The sequence below is a fragment of the Larus michahellis genome, chromosome 1, assembly GCF_964199755.1.
Source record: "Larus michahellis chromosome 1, bLarMic1.1, whole genome shotgun sequence".
In the NCBI taxonomy this organism is placed as follows: Eukaryota; Metazoa; Chordata; class Aves; order Charadriiformes; family Laridae; genus Larus; species Larus michahellis.
The window spans coordinates 30,218,815-30,238,729 of NC_133896.1; the positions used below are offsets into that span (position 1 = coordinate 30,218,815).

The following is a 19,915-nucleotide window of genomic DNA, read 5'->3' on the forward strand; positions in this document are numbered from 1 at the left end:
ACATATGCCAATGCTTAGCATCTCCTTCTTGTTTAATTTTAGAAGGTTTCATGAAGAATAAATGGGCTTTAGGGTTGGAATCGAGCTCCAAAGACATCTAAACTTAAAATCTTTGTGTGAATTGCATCTCTAGGCACCTATTACAGTCTACAGAGACGTAGTTATAGACAGTGAAACCTAGAAAGCGATTTAGCTGATGAAATGTCTGTGTCTTCTTCAGGGCATGTTGGCTAGCTTTTTAGGATCCATACACTGTATTGATTAAAGAGCTGCTCAGCATACCTGGAAGTAATTTTGAGCTGAATCCATCCTATTTCTTTTCTGTTTTCTGTTTCACTACTTTATATTTCAGTAAAGCTTGAGCCTTCCAAGTTCAGAATGCTGACTTCATAAAGGATATAGATAGTCAATATTAGTTATCTGACTTCTTGACATTAGCACCTCAGAGTGGAGTCCGTAAGGAAAAGCACTCTGAATTTGCTCTTAAAATGTTTGCAAAGGATTTAGAGTAGATGGATCAAAATTAAGTGATATATGTATTTACAAATTTAGTACTGTTACTTCAGTATATATTAAAATTCTTTTGTTAATAAAGAAAGCATGGTCTGTGTGTCTCTTATTATTACGTTGTGGTAGGCAATGTATATGTTTAAGGAATATTCTTCTAATTTAACATATAAATTGGTGCTCTCATTGTGTGACCTGACAGTGCATTTCTAGAATAGCACCTTTTAAAATAAGTCAGAGATGAGAATTAAAGCCATAAAACCACTAAACCATTATTATGCTTTATATAATGTGTCTTAGTATTCCTTTAGTGCTTGGAATAAAAGGAAAATTAGGTAAATTTATAACTACATTATTCTCAGTTAAATAATATTTCATCTTAACAGCATGGATAAATGCTCATATTTCTCCCAACATGTGCTAAGAATTAGATGATAACATGTTTTTCAGGTGACATGTGAGGAACTGTGGTGTAGAAATGAGTTAGTGACTTGCCTAGAGAAGAACTCTGATGTCAGATAGCAACACAAAAATCAGTGTGATGCTTGGGGTTCTTTTTGATCCTCAGACTTCCTAACTAAAGATTTCTCTAGATTGGTAGCAGCTGTGATGCATCACTTGTGCGTAACCTAGTGTGATCACCATCCATTTTGAGAAACAGGGATTTTTTTCCGTCAACTTTAGTAAGCTAGAGATAAATGTTCTTTTGTGATCACTTGCCATTTGTTTGGGACAGTATAGGACCGTACTTTTTGCCAGGCGCTTTTTGTTGCTGGAAATTGCTATTAAAAATACTTTTTTTTTTCTAATTGCGTTGGCATCCACAATAAGATTAGTTCTATTATATTAAGGTGGATGTAATAATAAAATACTTTATTATTGTTTTTAATAAACAGTAATAATTAATATTACTTTGCAGACTATTTCTATATTGATGTAATTGTCCAATCTTTGTCTTCACACTTTAAAATTCTTCTTTTGGACATGAATATTCTACTTCCTGTATGGAAGCAAGAAAACTGTAGAAGTTTACTCTTGATATTCAAGTATTTAAAACTGAGTGATGACATGCTAGTGCACTTGGTGCATTAAGACTACAGTTGCAAGTCATTCATTTTCAATTTAATTGGTGCATACTAATTTCACTTGACTGTGTATGCATGTGTATCTATCCATATTTTCTAGCTAAACTAGCTGCTAGGAATAAAAAGAACAAAAAACTGAACAATACACGAACAGGGCTTGTGACCTGAACAGAAATAAAAGAGGAAGAGGAATGTAAGGTTAGAAGACATCATAGTGCATATATCAAAGAATTTTCCTGGGACAAGCCATAAGGCTGTAGCATGTTAAAGCAGTGCCAGCCACACACTCGCCCCCTCCCAACTCGGGGGCCGTTGCTGTCCTAATAAAGAAAACTGCAAAGCAGAAAGAAGGGAAGGCAAATGGAACAAGATACAGAAAAACACCAGGGAAAACTCTAGGAATCATCAGGGGCTAACTTCAGCAGTTTATTGTTAATCTAAGAGACGAAGATGCACTTACAAGAAAACAGCTAAGTTTAAACTTTAAGTAGAAGATAGGACATTCTTAGAGCTCCGAAGGGAGACTGGAAATGTGTGTTTTCAACAGTTCAGCAGAGTGCAACGATCCTGTGTTCTGGTGTTCTAATGGTCTTTATGAGCTGCTTTATAAATCTCTTGTAATATGTGGTCATTTATGAGATTTGTGAAGTTTTTGAGATTTTTCTATTCCTAAGAAATTATCAGTAGCTTCTGTTCTGTAAAGTTGGAATATGAAGATGCTTAGATTCCCAACGTTTAGAGTACTGAAGAGTGTGGTGGTGATTGTTTGCTTTGGGGATATCTTCTCTTACCAGCACTAAAGTTAATGAAATGAACCTCTCTCCTTTCAGTTAGATCACACTTACAAAGTATGTACTTCAACAGATGACACAGTTACCAGTGTGTAGTGGCAGATTTTTGGAGAAATAAGAGAGATCTGATGATAGTACATGCTTTTCCCCTACATGTACTCATATCATTTACTGAATACAGCAGTTTGTTGCAAAAGTGATGACCTTAGCGTAGCCAGAGGGCCATTTACACTGGAGCTTTAAGAACACCAATTCTTTAATCAAAAATATATTGATTTTTTTTTATCAGATCCTGGAAAGATGTCACTTATCAGCTTTTAATAGAATCAGTCTAACAAGTTGAAAGGAACAAAGTAACAAGTTAGCTGTTTTCCAGACAATGTGCATTATTCACTGAGATTCTGTTAACTTTATTTTTGTCACAAGAATATTGTGCCGTTACAAAATACAAAACCAAAAAACAAGACCCCAAAGAAAATATTTACCAGATGACTGTGTTCAAAAAATCAAATATCCCAATGTCCTCTGAAATGCCTGCCCTTTCCAGTGTAGGTACTCTTAAGACTGTATTTATATTTGTAGCACCTTGCTATCCAGAGATCTTGTCTGTTTTTTTTTTTAAGAGAATTTTGGAGACAGCAGCAACCGTCATCTGGGTGCTGTATTATGAAAACAGGAATGGAGGGTATTAAGCCTGCTGCCCACATTTGCTGAATTGCAGACCCTGTTCTTGACATTGATGATTATGCATAAGAATGCTGCGTCATCTCCTGCCCAAAGTCCCAGTTGCTTTCCTGACCTTTACATTGATGTAGTTTGTGCCTCTGTGTTATGCCAACGTGCTACTATAGAAATTATTTTTCTTAAATCTGCAATGTGACACACAGTTCTTGTGTAGCAGTGTCTAAACCATTTTCTTAATGTTTTAAGTTTTTTCCAAATAGGATTGCTATTAATAGGACAATTTTAAGGCAGCACTTCAGAAAGACGGAGTGTGGTAAGGTTTTCTTTCATTGATATATACTTTTGTGTCTGTGTCAATATGATATGAACGTCTTACCACAAATGATGGATGCCTCTGGCCCCATCTGTGTGAGGAGCAGAGATAAGTTGGCATGCTAATCCTCCTTTTCTTGTCACCTTGAACAACCTTGTTTGTAACTACCACGTTGCCCTCAAATGAGCACAAATTCTTAAGCAGCACAAAGAGGAACAGGCTGTTTAGACAAGGCCAATGAAAGCGAACTGCTCTTTGTATTTTGTGAGCTTTTGATTATATGCTTGATGATTGTGTGGACTCCAGACCATATCAAAGAATAAGATGATTACGCTTGCTTTGTTGTATACTTATCCTCACCTTTTTAGTGACGTTGATGCACATCATCAGTCTTTTTACACCTTTCATTTTTCAGTTCTGCTATTACTTTAAATCAGTTAAATCACTTGCTGAAAGCTGAAATCCATGTTTTGTTGGTCAAAATACTTACTATTTTGTGTTCTAATTATTTTTATTTTATTTTATTTTAAGAAAAAAGCCATAATGTCAGGTTTTTCTCCCTTTAAGAAACAAATATTCTCCCCCCCCTCTTATTCTATGAAAATCTTAAAAGATTTTGGTATAGTAAGAAAATGTTTAAAGGCGTTTTTTCGCAGCCTCCATCAGCATCTTCAAAACTGTCTGTTCTGTTTTAGCGCAGCTCAAATAACCGGACTTTTAAACATCCCTCTAAATAAAGTTTACACAACTATTGATAACAGTCAGAACAACAGCAAGGAAGGGCTTGGATGCCTCTTGAATCAAGGTGATAATATATTTCCATTACCCAGATGGCTCACTATTGAGAACCTGAGATGTCTTTTTTCTTTACAGGCTGAGAAGATATCCCTGTGGCCTTTCTTGAGCAAGAGCTCAAAGATTCATTATTGCTTAAAGCATATAAGTGGGTTACACTTGAGTTTCAATATCTAGTTTATTTAGGATCAGTGCTCCAGACATCAGCACTCGAAATGCAGGAGACTTGAATAGTTAAATTCTTTGTTGCTTCTAAACAATGTTAAACACTAGACCACAAAGGAGATGGAGAACATATTTGTGAAGCTGTAGTACTCAGTGCAAGGCTACGGAAGTTATTAAAAAAGTACAGGGGAAGAATCCTTTATGGATGGCCTGCTGGCTAATGAAGAATATATTGCATATTGTTGTGAGGAACAGTTCGTTAATTATAGTCATTTGGAACTTCAGGGCAAGTAAAGAGAAGTGGTAAGGTGTTGTAGCATGGCGGTTATTAACTCACAGAGATGGAAGGTGGAGACAAATGTTTAAAGAACCATATTACTGTAAAGACCCAAATGACTTAACTGTTTATCTGTGCTGCTTTTATGTGGTACTTACATAATCACAAAATCATGGAATGGCTGAGGTTGGAAAGGAACTCCAGAAGTCGTCTGATCTAACGTCCTAGAGCTGGTTGCCCAGGAGCCTGTCCAGATGGCTTTTAAATGTCTCCAAGGATGGAGATTCCACAGCGTCCTTGGGCAACCTGTGTCCCGTGCTCAGACACCCTCACAGTAAAGAAGTTATTTCCTGATGCTCAGAGGGAACCTCCTGTGTGTTTGTGTCCATTGCCTCTTGTCCTGTCACTGGGCACCACTGAAAAGAGCCTGGGTCTGTCCTCTTTGCACTGTCCCTTCAGGTATTTATATATATTAATGAGAACCCCTCTGAGCCTTCTCTTCTCCAGGCTAAACAGTCCCAGCTCTCTCTGTCTATCCCTCCAGTCCCTTGGACATCTTCTGGCCCTTCTTGCACTTTCTCAAGTATGTTCATGTCTGTCTTGCACTGGGAAGCCTGGAACAGGACACTACTCCAGATGTGGCACCACCAGCACTGACTAGAGGGTAGAAGGATCACCTCCCTCAACCTGCTAGCAATAACTTGTCTAATGCAGCCCAGTATACCATTGGCCTCCTTGCCACAATGGCACGTTGTTGGCTTATGTTCAACTTCGTGTCCACCAGGACCCCAAGTCCTTTTCTGCTAAGCTGCTTTCCAGCTAGGTAGCCCCTGGCATGTACTGGTGCATGCGATTGTTCCTCTCCAGGTGTAGGACTTTGCACTTTCCCTGACTGAACCTCAGCAGGTTCCTGTCAGCCCATTTCTCCAGTCTGCTGAGATCCCTTTGCATGGCAGCCCAACCCTCTGGTGTTTCAGGCACTCCTCCCAGTTTTGTGTCATCAGCAAACGTGCTGATAGGACACTGTGCATCATCATCCAGATCATTAACGAAGACATTAAACAGGACTGGACCCAGTACTGACCCCTGGAGTACACCACTAGTTACAGACTAGTAACTGGGCTTGTGCAAACCCCATGAAGTTCAGCAAGACCAAGTGCAAGGTCCTGCACTTGGGTGGGGACAATCCTCATTCAGATTTTCTGCTCCTGCATGTACAATATTCAATTCTTTTTTGTTTCTGAATATCATGGAAGTTCAGGGGCTTTATTTATAAATAGCTGTGCATAAAGAGAGGGGATTGTTTTTACAATTATCTATGAAAGTTAACATCATACTGGGAAAAAAAAGCATCTGCTTTTTTAGCAGTTGTTCAGGGATATGTTTTAACTGTCTCTCAGCCTAAATTACCTGATCCCGATAGCACAGAATTTCTGGGAGAAGTGAACACTGACTAGAGAGGCAGAGTTTGGATGGGGCTTTGTTGTAGTTTTTCAGCAACATTCTTGTAAAGAAAAAAATGTATGTACATTAAAGTGTGCTCAGTACAATGCCATATCATATGCTACACACAATCTAGTTGGTCATTATAATTTTTGAGCTATCATTAGGTGATAGGCTACATTAGGTGACAGGCTACTCTGCCTTTTTCCCTTAAAATACTATTTTTTTAATGTGCATAACCTTCACTTCATCAGGTTCCTTCGAAATTACTACTCGGATACCTCCACATTATCCATGGATGCTTTTTGTCTTGAAGTAGTCTTGGATCCTGACTTTTTCCACGCAAGTGTGCCTGCAACACAGGGCAGGGATTTGAGCTAAAGGAGCTAGCAGGGTTTCTGGTAGAGGGAGCAACCCGTGGGAACCAGAAGCAATGAACTAGCTTGGGGCTATTTTTCCTTTATAGTATTGCCACAAAAGCATAATCTGCACTTTTACTGGATCACGGCGTAGGGCAGCTCAGTGTTATTTTCAATTTCCTGTACAGTGTGCACGAAAACATCTCGTCTTGCACAGTATTAAAACTGTGCTACAGCGAATTACACAAAATCAATGGATGTATATCCATACCTGGTAGATACAGAAGAGATGAAACATTTTGGCTTTTCTGGCTAGTAGACTCTTTGAGTGCTCCATTCTAGTTCAGGCATTTATTACTCTGTTTTGTCCCTCCTCAGAAACAAGATGAAATAAAACCAGCCTGGTTTTATTTATCTCCTGCTCATTGAGGAGGTAGTCCTGATTTTAGCAGGAGGATTGAAACACCTTGAAAGAAGCATAAAGGTCACTTTGGCAAGAGAGCAGGCTCTGCTCTATTAACAATCTCTTTATGCATTTGGAATGAAAATATCTTTTTAGATGTGTAATTTGGTATGTATATTTGTGTTCCTAATTTTTTTTTTTAAATTTTATGTTATCCTTTATATTGAGATATATGCACACTCAATATATAAGCGGGCTTAATTATTTCATTGTTGGCTTTGTTTAATACAAAACACCTGATAATTTGCCCTTTTGAACAAGAATGGATTTGGTATGATTGTAGCTGAAAATAAATACAGAGTTATAAAAAGCAACTTCAAAGAGAAGTCTGAAGTTCCAGAAACTTCAAAAGCTTCCCTTCAGAAAATGTGCCTCATTTTTTCCAGTTATTGATTGTGAGCAGAAAGATTCCTACGTGCAGGAATATAGTCAGGACTTATATAGTCTGTCAGCCTTTTCTTGGCAAGAGTAGTCAAGTAGTAAAAGTCATAGGGCTTCTCCTCTGCTTGGATCCTAGACGAGGAGAAATTCTGGAGTAGGAGTCGTCAGAGGAAATTAGCAAAAACTTGTGTCTCAGTCACAGTAAAACTGGAAATGGGAAGGATATACCTCAAGTGAATACTTTTTCTTGAGAATACTGATGTGAACTGTCTGCTGTGGAGTTCTTCCACATCAGACGTAAGAACACTAAAGTGCCGGCCCAGTCAGTCCGTGTCCCCCTTTGATTACATTGATTTATTGTTTTATAAAGCAAGGCAGTTACAAAAGTAGAGTAAAAGACACACTTACTGTAACTAATAGCCTGACCCAAAAGGTACTCAACATATAATAATCAAACATTGGAACTTGAGCCTCTAGGGTGCCCCATGAGTATTTAGGCTCCTTACCTTACAGTGTGAGGATGATTTTTTTTTTTTCTTTTTTTTTTCTTTCCCTGAGCCTGGTTTTGACCTGAAAACTGTTCTGGATTTAGAAACTCTTCACAGGAACATACCATGACCAATGAGAAATTTCAAAATCAGTGGGTTGGTATTTTACAAAGATTTCTGTAGGTCTGTCCTCTTTGTCCCCTGTACCTATTAATAGTTAAAAATTTTTTAGCTTTCAGATATCAATAGCAAAAATATATTTTATTTATCCCCTGCAAGTAAGTAATTTTTTTGGCAGCTCAGTTTTACAAACTCATCAACAGCAATAGTATAAGCAGATATGATTTATGTAGTGGGAAGAATGTGTATGAAAGGAATGTTTGGCACAGCTGTGTCCTCCAAATGTTTTGGTCTTGTGGTAGTTTTTTGTAATAAATGTCTTTTCTACAGACGTATTTTGCCCTTCATTGCCAGCTGATCAAAAAGGTTTGTCCTGGCTTTAAGACGTTCTAGATGTTTTAATAATACTTCTTGCAAATCATTAATTTAATCTGACTTTGTGCAATGCTGTGTAATTTGCTGTCATTAATGAGACATTTTTGATAAATGGCTCTTTAAATACTGACCGTTCTTGAATTGCCAGAGAATAACATTTTACTTCAGGGTGGTGTTCTGAGCATTTTTGAGGAGTTGACGTTCCGACAAGCCCCATTTGCACTGGCCTGAGTGCCCAGACTGTCCGATTCAGCAGTTGTACGGGAACTGCTGCACGAGAATTTGCAGCAAAATAACTGCATTTGTGGGTAAGTAAAATGAGGTAGATATGGTAGGAATGAGTTTCTAAAAAAAGGCACGAGTGTAGTCTAGCAAGAAAATGCTTTTGAAAGGATTTGGTTTTGTATTTTTTTTTGTGAGACAGAGCCTTTTTTTAATCATATCTTTCATATGCCCTCAAATCAACAAGTACAGATGTGTTATTCCCAGGTGTGAGAGTGTGTTAGAAATTAGTTTTATTTCATGATGTAGTTCAGTTCCTCACATGAATGCCCATATTCAGTGAAACAAATGTACCTACCTATCTACTGTTTGAAGATTCTTTCTCAAATACTTCCTACTTGCTGTGGTTGGAGAAAGGGTGGTAGCTTATATAGATCTTTGAACTGTTCTTGTGTAGATAGGTGCTTTTTAAAGCAGACAGACCAACCCAAGCGAGATGAACCTGTGGTATTGATAGGTCTCTCATATGAATAACCCTCTTACTGTTTATATTGTAAAATTTCAATATATCAGGAATGTAACAGGAGAAATAATTGGTTTTAATTGCGATGATGAAAGCACTGCAAGTTACATTCAGAAGTCAATGCAGTGTTAGAACAGGGAGGATACAGCCATGACGTATTTGTGACAGATTTAGGTAATGATGAGATATATTCAACACTAGTGGTATTCTGGTAGGTTTACAGATCATCTTATCGAGAATGTGTTGCAGTCACACTGGCTACCGGCAAAAGGCACCTCAGGGTCGGCACAGAAGAATACAGACTTGCCGTTTGTAAACCCCCAAATGGTGATTAATACATAGGAGCCCAGGTGTTGTTGGAGGGAGGGGATTTTCTTAAATGCTTTTGTTTCCCTTCACTTTTACCCATTCCACCTGCTGTCTTCAAGTTTAATTTCCGTCTTTGGGGAAAGATACAGCAAATCTGCTTGTATCCGTGCTGTTACCTCAGTCACTGACTAGGATAATAATCAGGATTGTAATTCAGCTTAAAGGATCTGTAGGTCTGTGCACTGAAAATGCTGTGCTACAAAATGTTTATCCATGGTGTCAGACTAAGCTCACTATTACTGAGAGCTCCAGGTTCTGGTGTATGTTGTTTCTTCAGTTGTAAATACCTGCTGATAGATTCCAGCATGCTGTCTGTCTTTTAAAACTATATCATTGTCTTTTGGCTCCTGGTACTTCATGAAAAATAATTCAAAATTACTGTTTCCTAAGTAACTTGTTACTCCCTTCAAGAAATGTGTAATGCTACCTCTGAGTTAAAATACAGGTGCAAATTTGTAAAATAATGTAGGGTGTGTTCATAAAAACTAAATTCTTAAGGCTGCCTTCGGTTCATAAAGAGATGGAAGAAGAAGAGAGCAGGAGCCTGATTTAACTACATATATCTTTTTTCCTTTCCCATCCATTTCCCCTTCCATCTCACTTTGTTCTTTCCCTTTTCCACTTTTCCCCATTAGCTGTACAGCTAACGGAGGGAAACTGGGCTCCAAAGCATAAAGCTAGTGTTTGCAAATGTTTTTCTTCTCCTTCCCCCATGTTGTCAGCATGGCTAAGAGACATGAAGATAAGCTTCGATATAACATCATCGTATGGTTTTGTTTGATTTATTTTTGGTTTTGATCTTTATCTGAAATTGGCTGAAACCTGATTTTTATAATATACTTTTTCTCTCCCCCTTTGCTTATTGCTACTTATTTTACAGATAGAAATTTGGTTATGGTTTTCATAAGTGCATAAGGGAGTTAAAATACAGTGGCTGATTTACTGTGGAACAGCTTGTACTGCTAAGTCATGTTGGCACATTTATCATTCAGTTATTTTCTGATTAAGAATATAGTTTTAAGGCTTTGTTATCTTTACTTTAGTAACATATGACACGTTGTACCACACTTCTCTGCATTTCACCACTAAGTACAAGGACAACATTTTGCGTCTGATCTTGGTTTTATGAAGTCAATGAACCTTTAGCTGTAAATGAAGTCAATTCAGATTCAAGTTCTTAATGAATGTCCATTAACAGTGTTCTGGAATGTCATAAACTTACGATGGTGAATTATGAGGCAGTATTCTCTTATTGCTTCTCATTGTTTGCTTTAGAAATCACTGCAACCTATATTTAAGTCGAGAGCATTTATAAAGATGTCTGAAAGTGAAGCTGTACAGAGAAGTATGACTATATGATGACATAGCTTTACCACAAGAATATGCCAAGTGGTATAAATCTGGCTGGTTCTTTTTTTGATAGTGTGTTTATAAATCATGGAACAAGCAATCTGTCTAGACTAGTAACATGTGACTGGTAACATTTTCCTGCTAATACTAAGGAAATAGGGGTCACCAATGAAAATAGAACAGTTTGTGGCCGTGTTTCTTTTAAATGCATGCATTAAGCCGGCAGATTTGGAACACATTGTTACTTTGCTAATACACGGGAAGTTACAGTACAAAAATCCCTTGCTGACCTTCTTAAATTAATCTCTCCAGCATTAGTTATTTCCTTATTTTCAGTGGGAAGACAGCAGAGCTTAAATGTGTACAGCATGTTTAAGTGGCGAGATTGGTGCTCATAAAAAATTCATTGCAGTGTAAACTAGAATCAGATTGTCTCAATACAAAGGAAAGGTGTTTCCCCCTTGGGGTACTGCTATGTATATTTGCCATATGTATGTATGTGTAACTGGCTGCTGAGAAAACTGCTGTGCGTTAAGATACTAGCCCCAGATTTAACCCACTGGAGTTTTTGCTGCTGTTTGAAGCCAAGCTTTCAGATCTTGGGAATTTTGTGTTATTTCGTTCTAGGAAGGCTGTTTACTTTCCTCAACCATTTTCTAGCCTGTTCGTCTCTATAGAAATCCTTTGAAAAAGTATATAAACGCACATGCACTCTGTCAACTGCTTGCATTTGGTCCCTGGTAATGTTCGAAGATAACTGTTTTAATCTGAGCTGTAACTGGTACTGTGATATGTTTCAAGAACAAAAAAAACATTATCAAAGCACTGAACACGGCTTAAGATTTTTATATTTTTTTATTTGTTGTTTGCAGTTTGTTTTTTTTCATCACCACTGGGTCCTATGCTTTAGTCAAACAAAATTTCAAATTCAAGTGAGGAAATTAGATCTGCATAACCATTACGTGTCTGTTGCAATCAGTGCATTTCTTTGTGGCATGACAAAAGTCCTTGGCTTTTAATTATGTTGTGAATCATAATCTCATGGTCTGTGAGTATAAGCGAGGCTTGAAAATTTCATATCGTAGTTGATAGTGAGTAGGAAGCTTTCAAAAGGTGTGCCTTTGTTTCTGCAGAATGTAAACTTCAATAAATATAGAATACACTCCCAGTTAAACTCAGTATTTGCCAGTTTGTAGGTAAACTATGGAAATGGCTTATCCATAGCAAGACAATTCCTTGTTGAATGGTGTTTTTCTTTGAACCGACAGTTCTAGTGATTGTTTTAAAGACAAAAAATGTAGTGAAATGTGTGTATGTATTACTTTTAAGTAGTTCTACAGACTGAAGATAAGGCGGTGAAATTCAGAATTGCCTTGTATTGGCCAAATTTGTATTGACGCATACCAATGCACTGCAGGCTTCAGGGCACAGAAGCTGTATTGTTACTGCTGGAACAGAGACTTTTTTCTTTGTATTCAGTTTTGCATGGTGCCCAACATAATGGGGTCCTAAAGCTTTAGCTGCTTCAGTAATATAAATAATAATGCTTGCTCAATGTACAATAATTTTGTGTGAGATCTAGAAACAAAGCTCTGCACTTTTTTTGCTGTATTTTCCAATTTGCGAATGAGCTAAATCTAAATGAAAGGGCAGAATTATTTTGAAAACCATTTTAAAATCAACAGCAAAATACCAACCTGTTTCTCTGTAAAAAAAGATACTCACATAAACAGTCTTTAAAACTAATTTTTAAAGTTTCCATGGAGACCTAAGCTGCAGAAGTTGGCTGTATCATAAAACATGAATGTTTCTGAGAAAATAATGTTTTCATGCAGTTTGAGGTATTTGAGTTCAACTCTACTATTCTTAGGTTCTGCCTTTTATGCTGTCTGATAAAAAAGCTGCATAGCTGAGGATTGCACAAATGTTTTCAAATAATCACAATGAAAAAGTGTTTGTAGGTTCAGCCTGGATAGCTAGTGCGTAAAAAAAAAAAAAATAAATTAAGCATTCTCCATACATAGCTCTTAAGAAATGTGCCCTTGAGTGTAACAGCATCCTGGGCTGCGTCAACAAGAACATAGCTAGTTGGTTAAGGGAAGTGATCATCCCCTGCTCAGCGCAGAATCATAGAATTGCCTAGGTTGGAAGGCACCTTTCAGATCATCTAGTCCAACCATCAACCTAACTCTGACAAAAGCCAGCACTAAACTATATCTCTAAGCGCTATGTCTACCCATCCTTTAAATACATCCATGGATGGTGCCTCAACCACTTCCCTGGGCAGCCTGTTCTAATGCTTAATAACCCTTTTTTGGGGCAAAATTTTTTCCTAATACCCAGTCTAAACCTCCCCTAGCGCAACTTGAGGCTGTTTCCTTTTGTCCTATTACTTGTTACTTGGGAGAAGAGACGGACCCCCACCTCTCTACAACCTCCTTTCAGGTATTTGTAGAGAGTGATAAGGTCTCCCCTCAGCCTGCTTTTCTCCAGGCTACACAACCCCATCTCCCTCAGCCGCTCCTCATAAGACTTGTGCTCCAAGCATTGGTTAGACCATCCCAGTTTTGTATGCTCCCATACAAGACCGATATTAATGAACTGAAGTGAGTTCAGCAGAAAGCCTCACATCGGTTGCGGGCAGGAGCTCCTGCCCTGGGAGGGCAGGCTGAGGCAATGGAGATTGTTCAGGCTGGAGAAGAAGCGGTTTCAAGGGGAGCTAAGTCACCTGCCTGTGCCTAAAAGAAGATCAGTAACATCAATGGTGCATGGAATGAGAAATAAGAGATAAATTCAAAAAAGAGAAGGTCCATCTGAATATAAACAAAAAATTAAGGTCAGTCAGACATTGGAATGGGTTTTCCAGAGTGGCTGTGTAGTCTCCATGACTGGAGGTTTTCAACACCCAACTGGCTAAAGCTCTGAGCAAGCTAATCTGACCTTACAGCTGACTCTGCTTTGAGCAGGAGGTTGGACATAGAGGGCCTTTTAAGGTCCCTTTGAATGTGAATGACTGATTCTGTGAATGATCGATGCAGATTTTCTACAAGGCAAATGCTGGTGCAATAAAGATTTAATTAGTCTCTATTGAGTTGCATCTTATCCAACATATTCCTAGTGATTTTCTAGCTGCATTTTTAAAAGCTGTGGATGGTATAGAGCAGTGGTAAACCACGTTTAGCCTCCGGGATAAGCAGAAAGGTGATTACAGTTGGGAAAAAAGCCTCGTTGCACTTTGGAATTCTGTTTCTGATTTGAATATTACAGGGCACCCAGACTCAAATGTCTGGCCAGCTGGGGCTGAGGTTGAGAGGGTGAAGAGAAACGTGTATAACACTTCTGACTTCTTTACTTTTCCTGTCTTCTGCATCTTTCACTGCAGAACTATGTTTGTTACATTTCCTGTGAGGCTGTATCTTGGAGAAAATGATCCAAAGCATGGAAAGTTTGGTTTTTCATAAAATTCTCATGCATGAAGTTTACTCGGACATGATCCATAATGGACCTAGTATCAAATAGGAATGTTTCAAGAAGTAATATCTCTTTCCGTGGGGTCTTATGTCCTCTTTATTCTGAAATAAGAATTCTCTGCATCTCCCCAGTAGCGGTGTTAGTACTTGTAGCAGCTGCAGAATTTAACACCCCATGGTAGATTGCAGAACACAGTTCCGAAAAGGAAATTTGCCCTGCTGGAACTTCCAAGACTCTTACAAGACTGCTAAAATCAGTGTACTCTAGTGAGAGATTTTGATAGACTTAAGTAGGAAAAAAATCCCCTTGGATCATCTTTGTATCTATGAAAAAGAATATTGGTTGAATACAAGCATGGCAATGTTGACCTTTGTTTAGCAAGAATCAATACCAGCATACTACACGTCTAACTTCAGTTCTAGGATAAATGGATTTTATTGCTTGTGTTTCTCTGTGTACTAGGATATACAATATTATTCTTCCAAATGACAATCAGTCTTCTATTTTGTATTGAGTTTTTAGTAATTTTGTTAGATGATTAAGTAAATCACCACCCTTCACTAGTCTCTCCCTTTTTTTTTTTATTGATATGGCTGAGAATTTTAGAAACAAATTGTTTCATTCTTTTATATCTTGAGGAAGGTTGCATCTGGAAATAAGATCAAAATGAGATCTACTTTGCTGCAGTGTCGTTCAACATTGTCATATTTGTTTTCTTACAGTGAAAGATTTTTTTTAAGACTGAACAGAAATGGTTTGCCAAAATGTCCAGAAAAGCCTGAAAGACACTGTTCTCTCTTTGTGGTGAGTTCTGCCTATTCTCAATCTTTGTTGTGCTGGCTGTTGAACATACAAGTTGGATTAAATTGTTATTCTGTGGCTGACTCCGACCTGCTCCCTAAGCTTTTACATTGTTACAAACGTCAACTCTAAAGGCTGGTTGAACAGTGCTGCTGAATTCCCAAGCTGAATGTTTTCGGGCAATACGTGGACACTCATCTAAGCTTCCGCGTGGGCGTATGTACCAGTCTTTCTCCCTGCAACAAGGACCAGTTCTGCATTTTTACACCTATAAAGATTGTTTGCAGCACTCTCCGTACTTCGAGAATACTAGGAACTGCACAAATGCATCGCTGCTGCTCAAGGCACGCAGCGAGTCTCACGTGTCCTCCCACTGATTTTGCTGATTATTCTAGCCCATGATATTTTAGGACAGTTGTTTTGAGTGCATGACAGTCAATTTAAAGTGTTTAAGGGATAATTTGTTAATGCCGTATAAATGAACTCACTGTTCATTTATCGCTTTCACTGGCAGCGAAAGCAGTGTGTAAAGATCTCTTTAAATGTCACATTTTAATCAGGAGTCAGAAATAATGAGCTTCTGATCTTATGCAGGATTTGGGTAGCAGTGAACTCAGGAAAGACATCTATATCACTGTGCACATTATCCGAATAGGTAGGTATCATCATCTGTGAGTAGAAATCTTATATTTGTTAGACATACAACTGCTTGGGGTCAGCTTTGTGATTTGTTATATTAGCTAGGTCTTTGAATAAATTTTTGGAAAAGAAAAATGCCTGGTTTTTGATGGAAGAATTGCTTTGAATGTCTCAGCATTATCTTGTGTTATTTTTCAAGTGTGCTGCTAATGGAACTTAGATGCAGGATGTTTTGTTAGTACCACAAAACAAAATGAAAGTGTCAAATATGAACTGCGTTAAGATGATGGAGTTGTCACTGGGGAGCCCATTCTTGTTCCAAAGAGAGTAATTTCAAGCATCCTTTGTTCACAGAAAAACTTGCCTGGAAATTTAATGTACCTAATTAGTGTCTAATATTTGATGTATATCTGAAATTGTTCAGATGAATTTAGGCTTCTCCCTGACCCCTTTAAAAAGGGGGAGAGGGAAAGAAATGGAGAAAGTCTCCTAATAACTTTAATCCCTGATGCTATAGACAGATATCAAGTCCTCTAGAACAAAGCGGAAGAGAAGTGTATGTTTGTGTTAGGTATTTATTTTAAGAAGTTATCCTCTGGGCTTTATTGATGTGAAACAATAATCTTCGAGTCTGCTTCTGACCTCTTAGATATATTGTTGTCTTTGTAAACTGTCTCTGTAGTTGCATCAGAGCACTACTAAATATAACTATTTTTGAAAGGTGTTTTGATTTGAAATATTGTTGCTGTAATTTATGCTGTGTTCAGAAATAACTTGTTACAAAGTAAACAATATTCTACAGCTTTGAGGAATAATTTTTCCTTGCATTTTCATGCTGGTTTGGTGTTTCATTAAAATATCAAAATATTCTGTTTTGGTTTTATTGACAAAGATTGGGAAAAGGTATGGTAAGCTCTCATGTAATCTAAGTATATTTGTGAAGAATAAATGCTGTAAAGAAGAATAAGGAGTAGAATTTTTCCTACTGTATAGTTTTCAGATATATTCTCAGTCAAGTTTATAAATGAACCACTGAAATATTAAAAAGTTAAAATAAAATTTATATGCTGCGTGGTGTGAAAATGAACAAATTACTCTTCTAGCTGCTGTGATGCATAGGAATATTTGGAGGAGGCATTGCCCTGCAGCAACTGCAACCATAGGCTTTTCTTTTCAGAAATTAAGACTTGGTGGGAAAGATACATAGCCGCCAGTGCACAATTGAATAAAATCATTAGAAAGAGGGCAGTTTCAAATGCCAGGAACACAGCAAGAAGATTGATCAATTGTATTTAAATCAAATAGAAAAGGCTAGGAAAAATATTTTCGTTCAAATCTGTTTTCCTTGGCTGCCTTCTTTCTTTCCTCAGCATAAATTGTTCTTCTGCCTTTTGTCATCCCCGTGTTTCATCTCTACTTGATTTTTCTGCAGCTGGTCAGTTATCCCCTTGCTAGCCGGTTGCCTATTTGGAAGCAGCATTCAATTACTACATTTTAATGGCTGAATCACAACACCTCTCGTATAAATCATGGGTAGCAACAACCACAGTAAAGTAATTCTCATTGGACAGCAAATGTTGAACACTCTGTCATGTCTGAATTCTAAATTTAATTTGGTGGTGTCACGAGGGGGGTTTCACTGGGTATCAGAAAGTGTTGTTTGTTGAGTTGAGGTCATGAGAGGATGAGCAGGACCTGTGGTCTGAGACTTTTCAAGATCACCACATATTTAGTGGACTTCCTGTACCATTTGTTATCCTAATGAGGTATAAAGATGGACCAGGTTTGCTATGAGTGCACTTGGCCTTATCTACTCAGACCTGTCACCATACTGAGCCGGATCGCTCTCTGCCTCCCTTCTGTGGTTTTAAGAGTGACAGTTCCATGGATTGTGCATCAAATATGTGTTTTGTTTGGCAGGACGAATGGGAGCTGGAGAAAAGAAAAATGCCTGCAATGTACAATATAGACGGCCCTTTGGCTGTGCAGTCCTCAGTATTGCAGATTTGCTGGCAGGAGATTCAAAGGATGACCTCGTCTTAAAAGTATACATGTAAGGAATGCTTTTTTCTTAATTTTTGAAAGTGCCAGTTTGCATCAGAAGAAGTGGTGTTAAATGCAGTATAAGTGAATAGCTGTAGCTCCTTTCTGTTCCAAAAAAGTATAGTAGCTAATTTCTTATTTTTATTTTTTTTTGGTCACAGTTTGGAAATTTTGATTAATTCTACAGATGTGTTTATAAAATGGGACAATAGTAAAGATAAAGGTTACATCCTTTTAGATCTTTGTGTGTGTTTCAACATTTTTCACCTCCTTTTAAGAGCTTCTGGAGCTCTCTTTATGGCAACATGAAGTGCTTTTAGGACTTGTTTAAACGCCTCGTGCTGCCTGGGCAGCTAGCGGAAGTACTTTATAACTACAGAAAAAAGCAGGCAGAGGCAGAGTATCTTTTTGTGAAATGAAGCAATTCTATAATGGGCATAACAAAAGTGTAAAAGGCAGTTAGTGCTGGAGAATGAAAAATCAAAAATAGATTTAAAAATGAATCGTTGATTAAAAAGTGGATTTGGGCTGATAGTAATTGGAAGAAAGTTCAATTTTATAGTTGTAGCAATACAGTGCATGTAATGTCCTGCTGATCTTGGACATTATAGTAAGAGCCATTTTGTGGAGTGGTCTATTCTAAGTACATAAACCTGGGACACATATTGCCATGCACAGGAGGAAGTTCTGCCCGTCCCAGGGTTGGCACTTAAATATTGAAAGCATGGAAGTCTTTCAGGCAGCCCTTCTCCTCTCTGTATCCCTCTGTGCTGAATTAGAGCTGCTGGAATTGGTGCTGCAGAAAAACAATTTAGTGTGACGGTGAAAATGTGGGCTGGCTCTTATTTAGAATCCCAAGACATTAAAGTCAAATAAGTGTTCGCTGTTGATTAACAAATTGTTAGATTTTTCTGAAAATTATATTCTTTTTGGTTGGGGTTTTTTTGTTTGTCTGTTTTTTAATGCCCATTTGTTTTAAAATAACAAAAACAATGGAAGAAGAAACGTCACTCAAAACCGGATTTGATGCTAAGACTAACTCCAGTCTAAACCATGAAAAGTGACCATTAGAACATGTTCAGTTTTTCCTTATGGAAAGGCAGCTCTTTTCTGAATGTATACTGAAATGCAGTTTTCTCTTTCACTGACTACCTCCTGAAGATCATGTCCTGTTTTAAATAACTCTGAAGTGTACAGCACAGATTATTCTGTCTGCTAAGACCAGCTCCGAGTCCTGTGTCTCCTCTTGAGTGTCACAAGATAGATTTCTGTGTGGTTTAGTGCTGAAGAATAGATCTATACAGATGATGAACTTGGTCATGGCTGAGTTCCTGAGCGTAATTGCTCATATCTTTCTCCCACCCTTTGCCACACGAAACAGATATTTTCATGGTGCATTTCTCAAATGGTAAGAGCACTCTCACCCTTTCCATTGAGACAGGCAGTTTCATGGGGCTTTATTAGCTCCTGTCGTGTTATTAGTTTCATGAACAAAAGAGGATTTGTTTAGAGATATGCGGTGAAGCCAGTCTGAAAAACTTGTGTTCCTATTTCAGTTAAGAAAGTTGTGATTTTTCTAGGTGCAACACAGAGAGTGACTGGTACCAGATCCATGAAAATATCATTAAAAAGCTGAATGCGCGTTACAACTTGACAGGCTCCAATGCAGGTAAGTTGCCACGTTTCTGTTTGCATTTGTGGGGTTTTCTTAGTTTGCAAATGAAGTGGCTCTATTTTAGAAGGACTAATGTCTATGAAAGAAATATTTTTTCACATGGAGAAAAATACTTGTATTAGATGAAAATGTATGATATTGCCATTCGTTTGCATATTTAAGAAAAAAAAGTCACTGAATTTTCTTCAAGGAACTGTAATACAAACTTTTATTCTGTGCTGAGGAGCTACAGTTTGCGGTAGAGTTTTGTTCTCATGTGGGACTGATCAAATTATTGAACTTGCCATTGACATTGTATAATAAACTTCAGAAACAAATGAACTGGGAGCTACCAGTCTCATCTGCATTTCTACTGGTAGCTCTGTATCCCAGCTGAGCAAGAACTTACCAACAAGTCCTCCATAGTCAGCTGTATGTTACTGTAACTGTCATCAAAATAAATTCGGGTGTGTGACTTAAGAAATGGGAGACAACTGACCTTTGTTATTGTGTGATGGTGGTTTGACCCATAGGAGATGTTGAATTTACATTTGTTTTGTTTTGTTTTGTTTTTCTAATACCAACTTCTTAAATTTT

General features: G+C 37.8%; 1 protein-coding gene across 4 annotated transcripts in view; it reads left to right on the plus strand.

The window, feature by feature from the left end:
• Positions 1-19,915, plus strand: part of DOCK4 (dedicator of cytokinesis 4) — a 254,830-nt gene that overhangs the window by 106,436 nt on the left and 128,479 nt on the right. For all 4 annotated transcript variants that reach the window (XM_074607063.1, XM_074607144.1, XM_074606881.1 and 1 more), the window contains exons 9-12: positions 14,904-14,985; positions 15,577-15,637; positions 17,542-17,674; positions 19,245-19,333. In XM_074607063.1, coding sequence (XP_074463164.1) covers positions 14,904-14,985; positions 15,577-15,637; positions 17,542-17,674; positions 19,245-19,333 — 365 coding nt within the window. The remainder of the gene's footprint in view (positions 1-14,903; positions 14,986-15,576; positions 15,638-17,541; positions 17,675-19,244; positions 19,334-19,915) is intronic.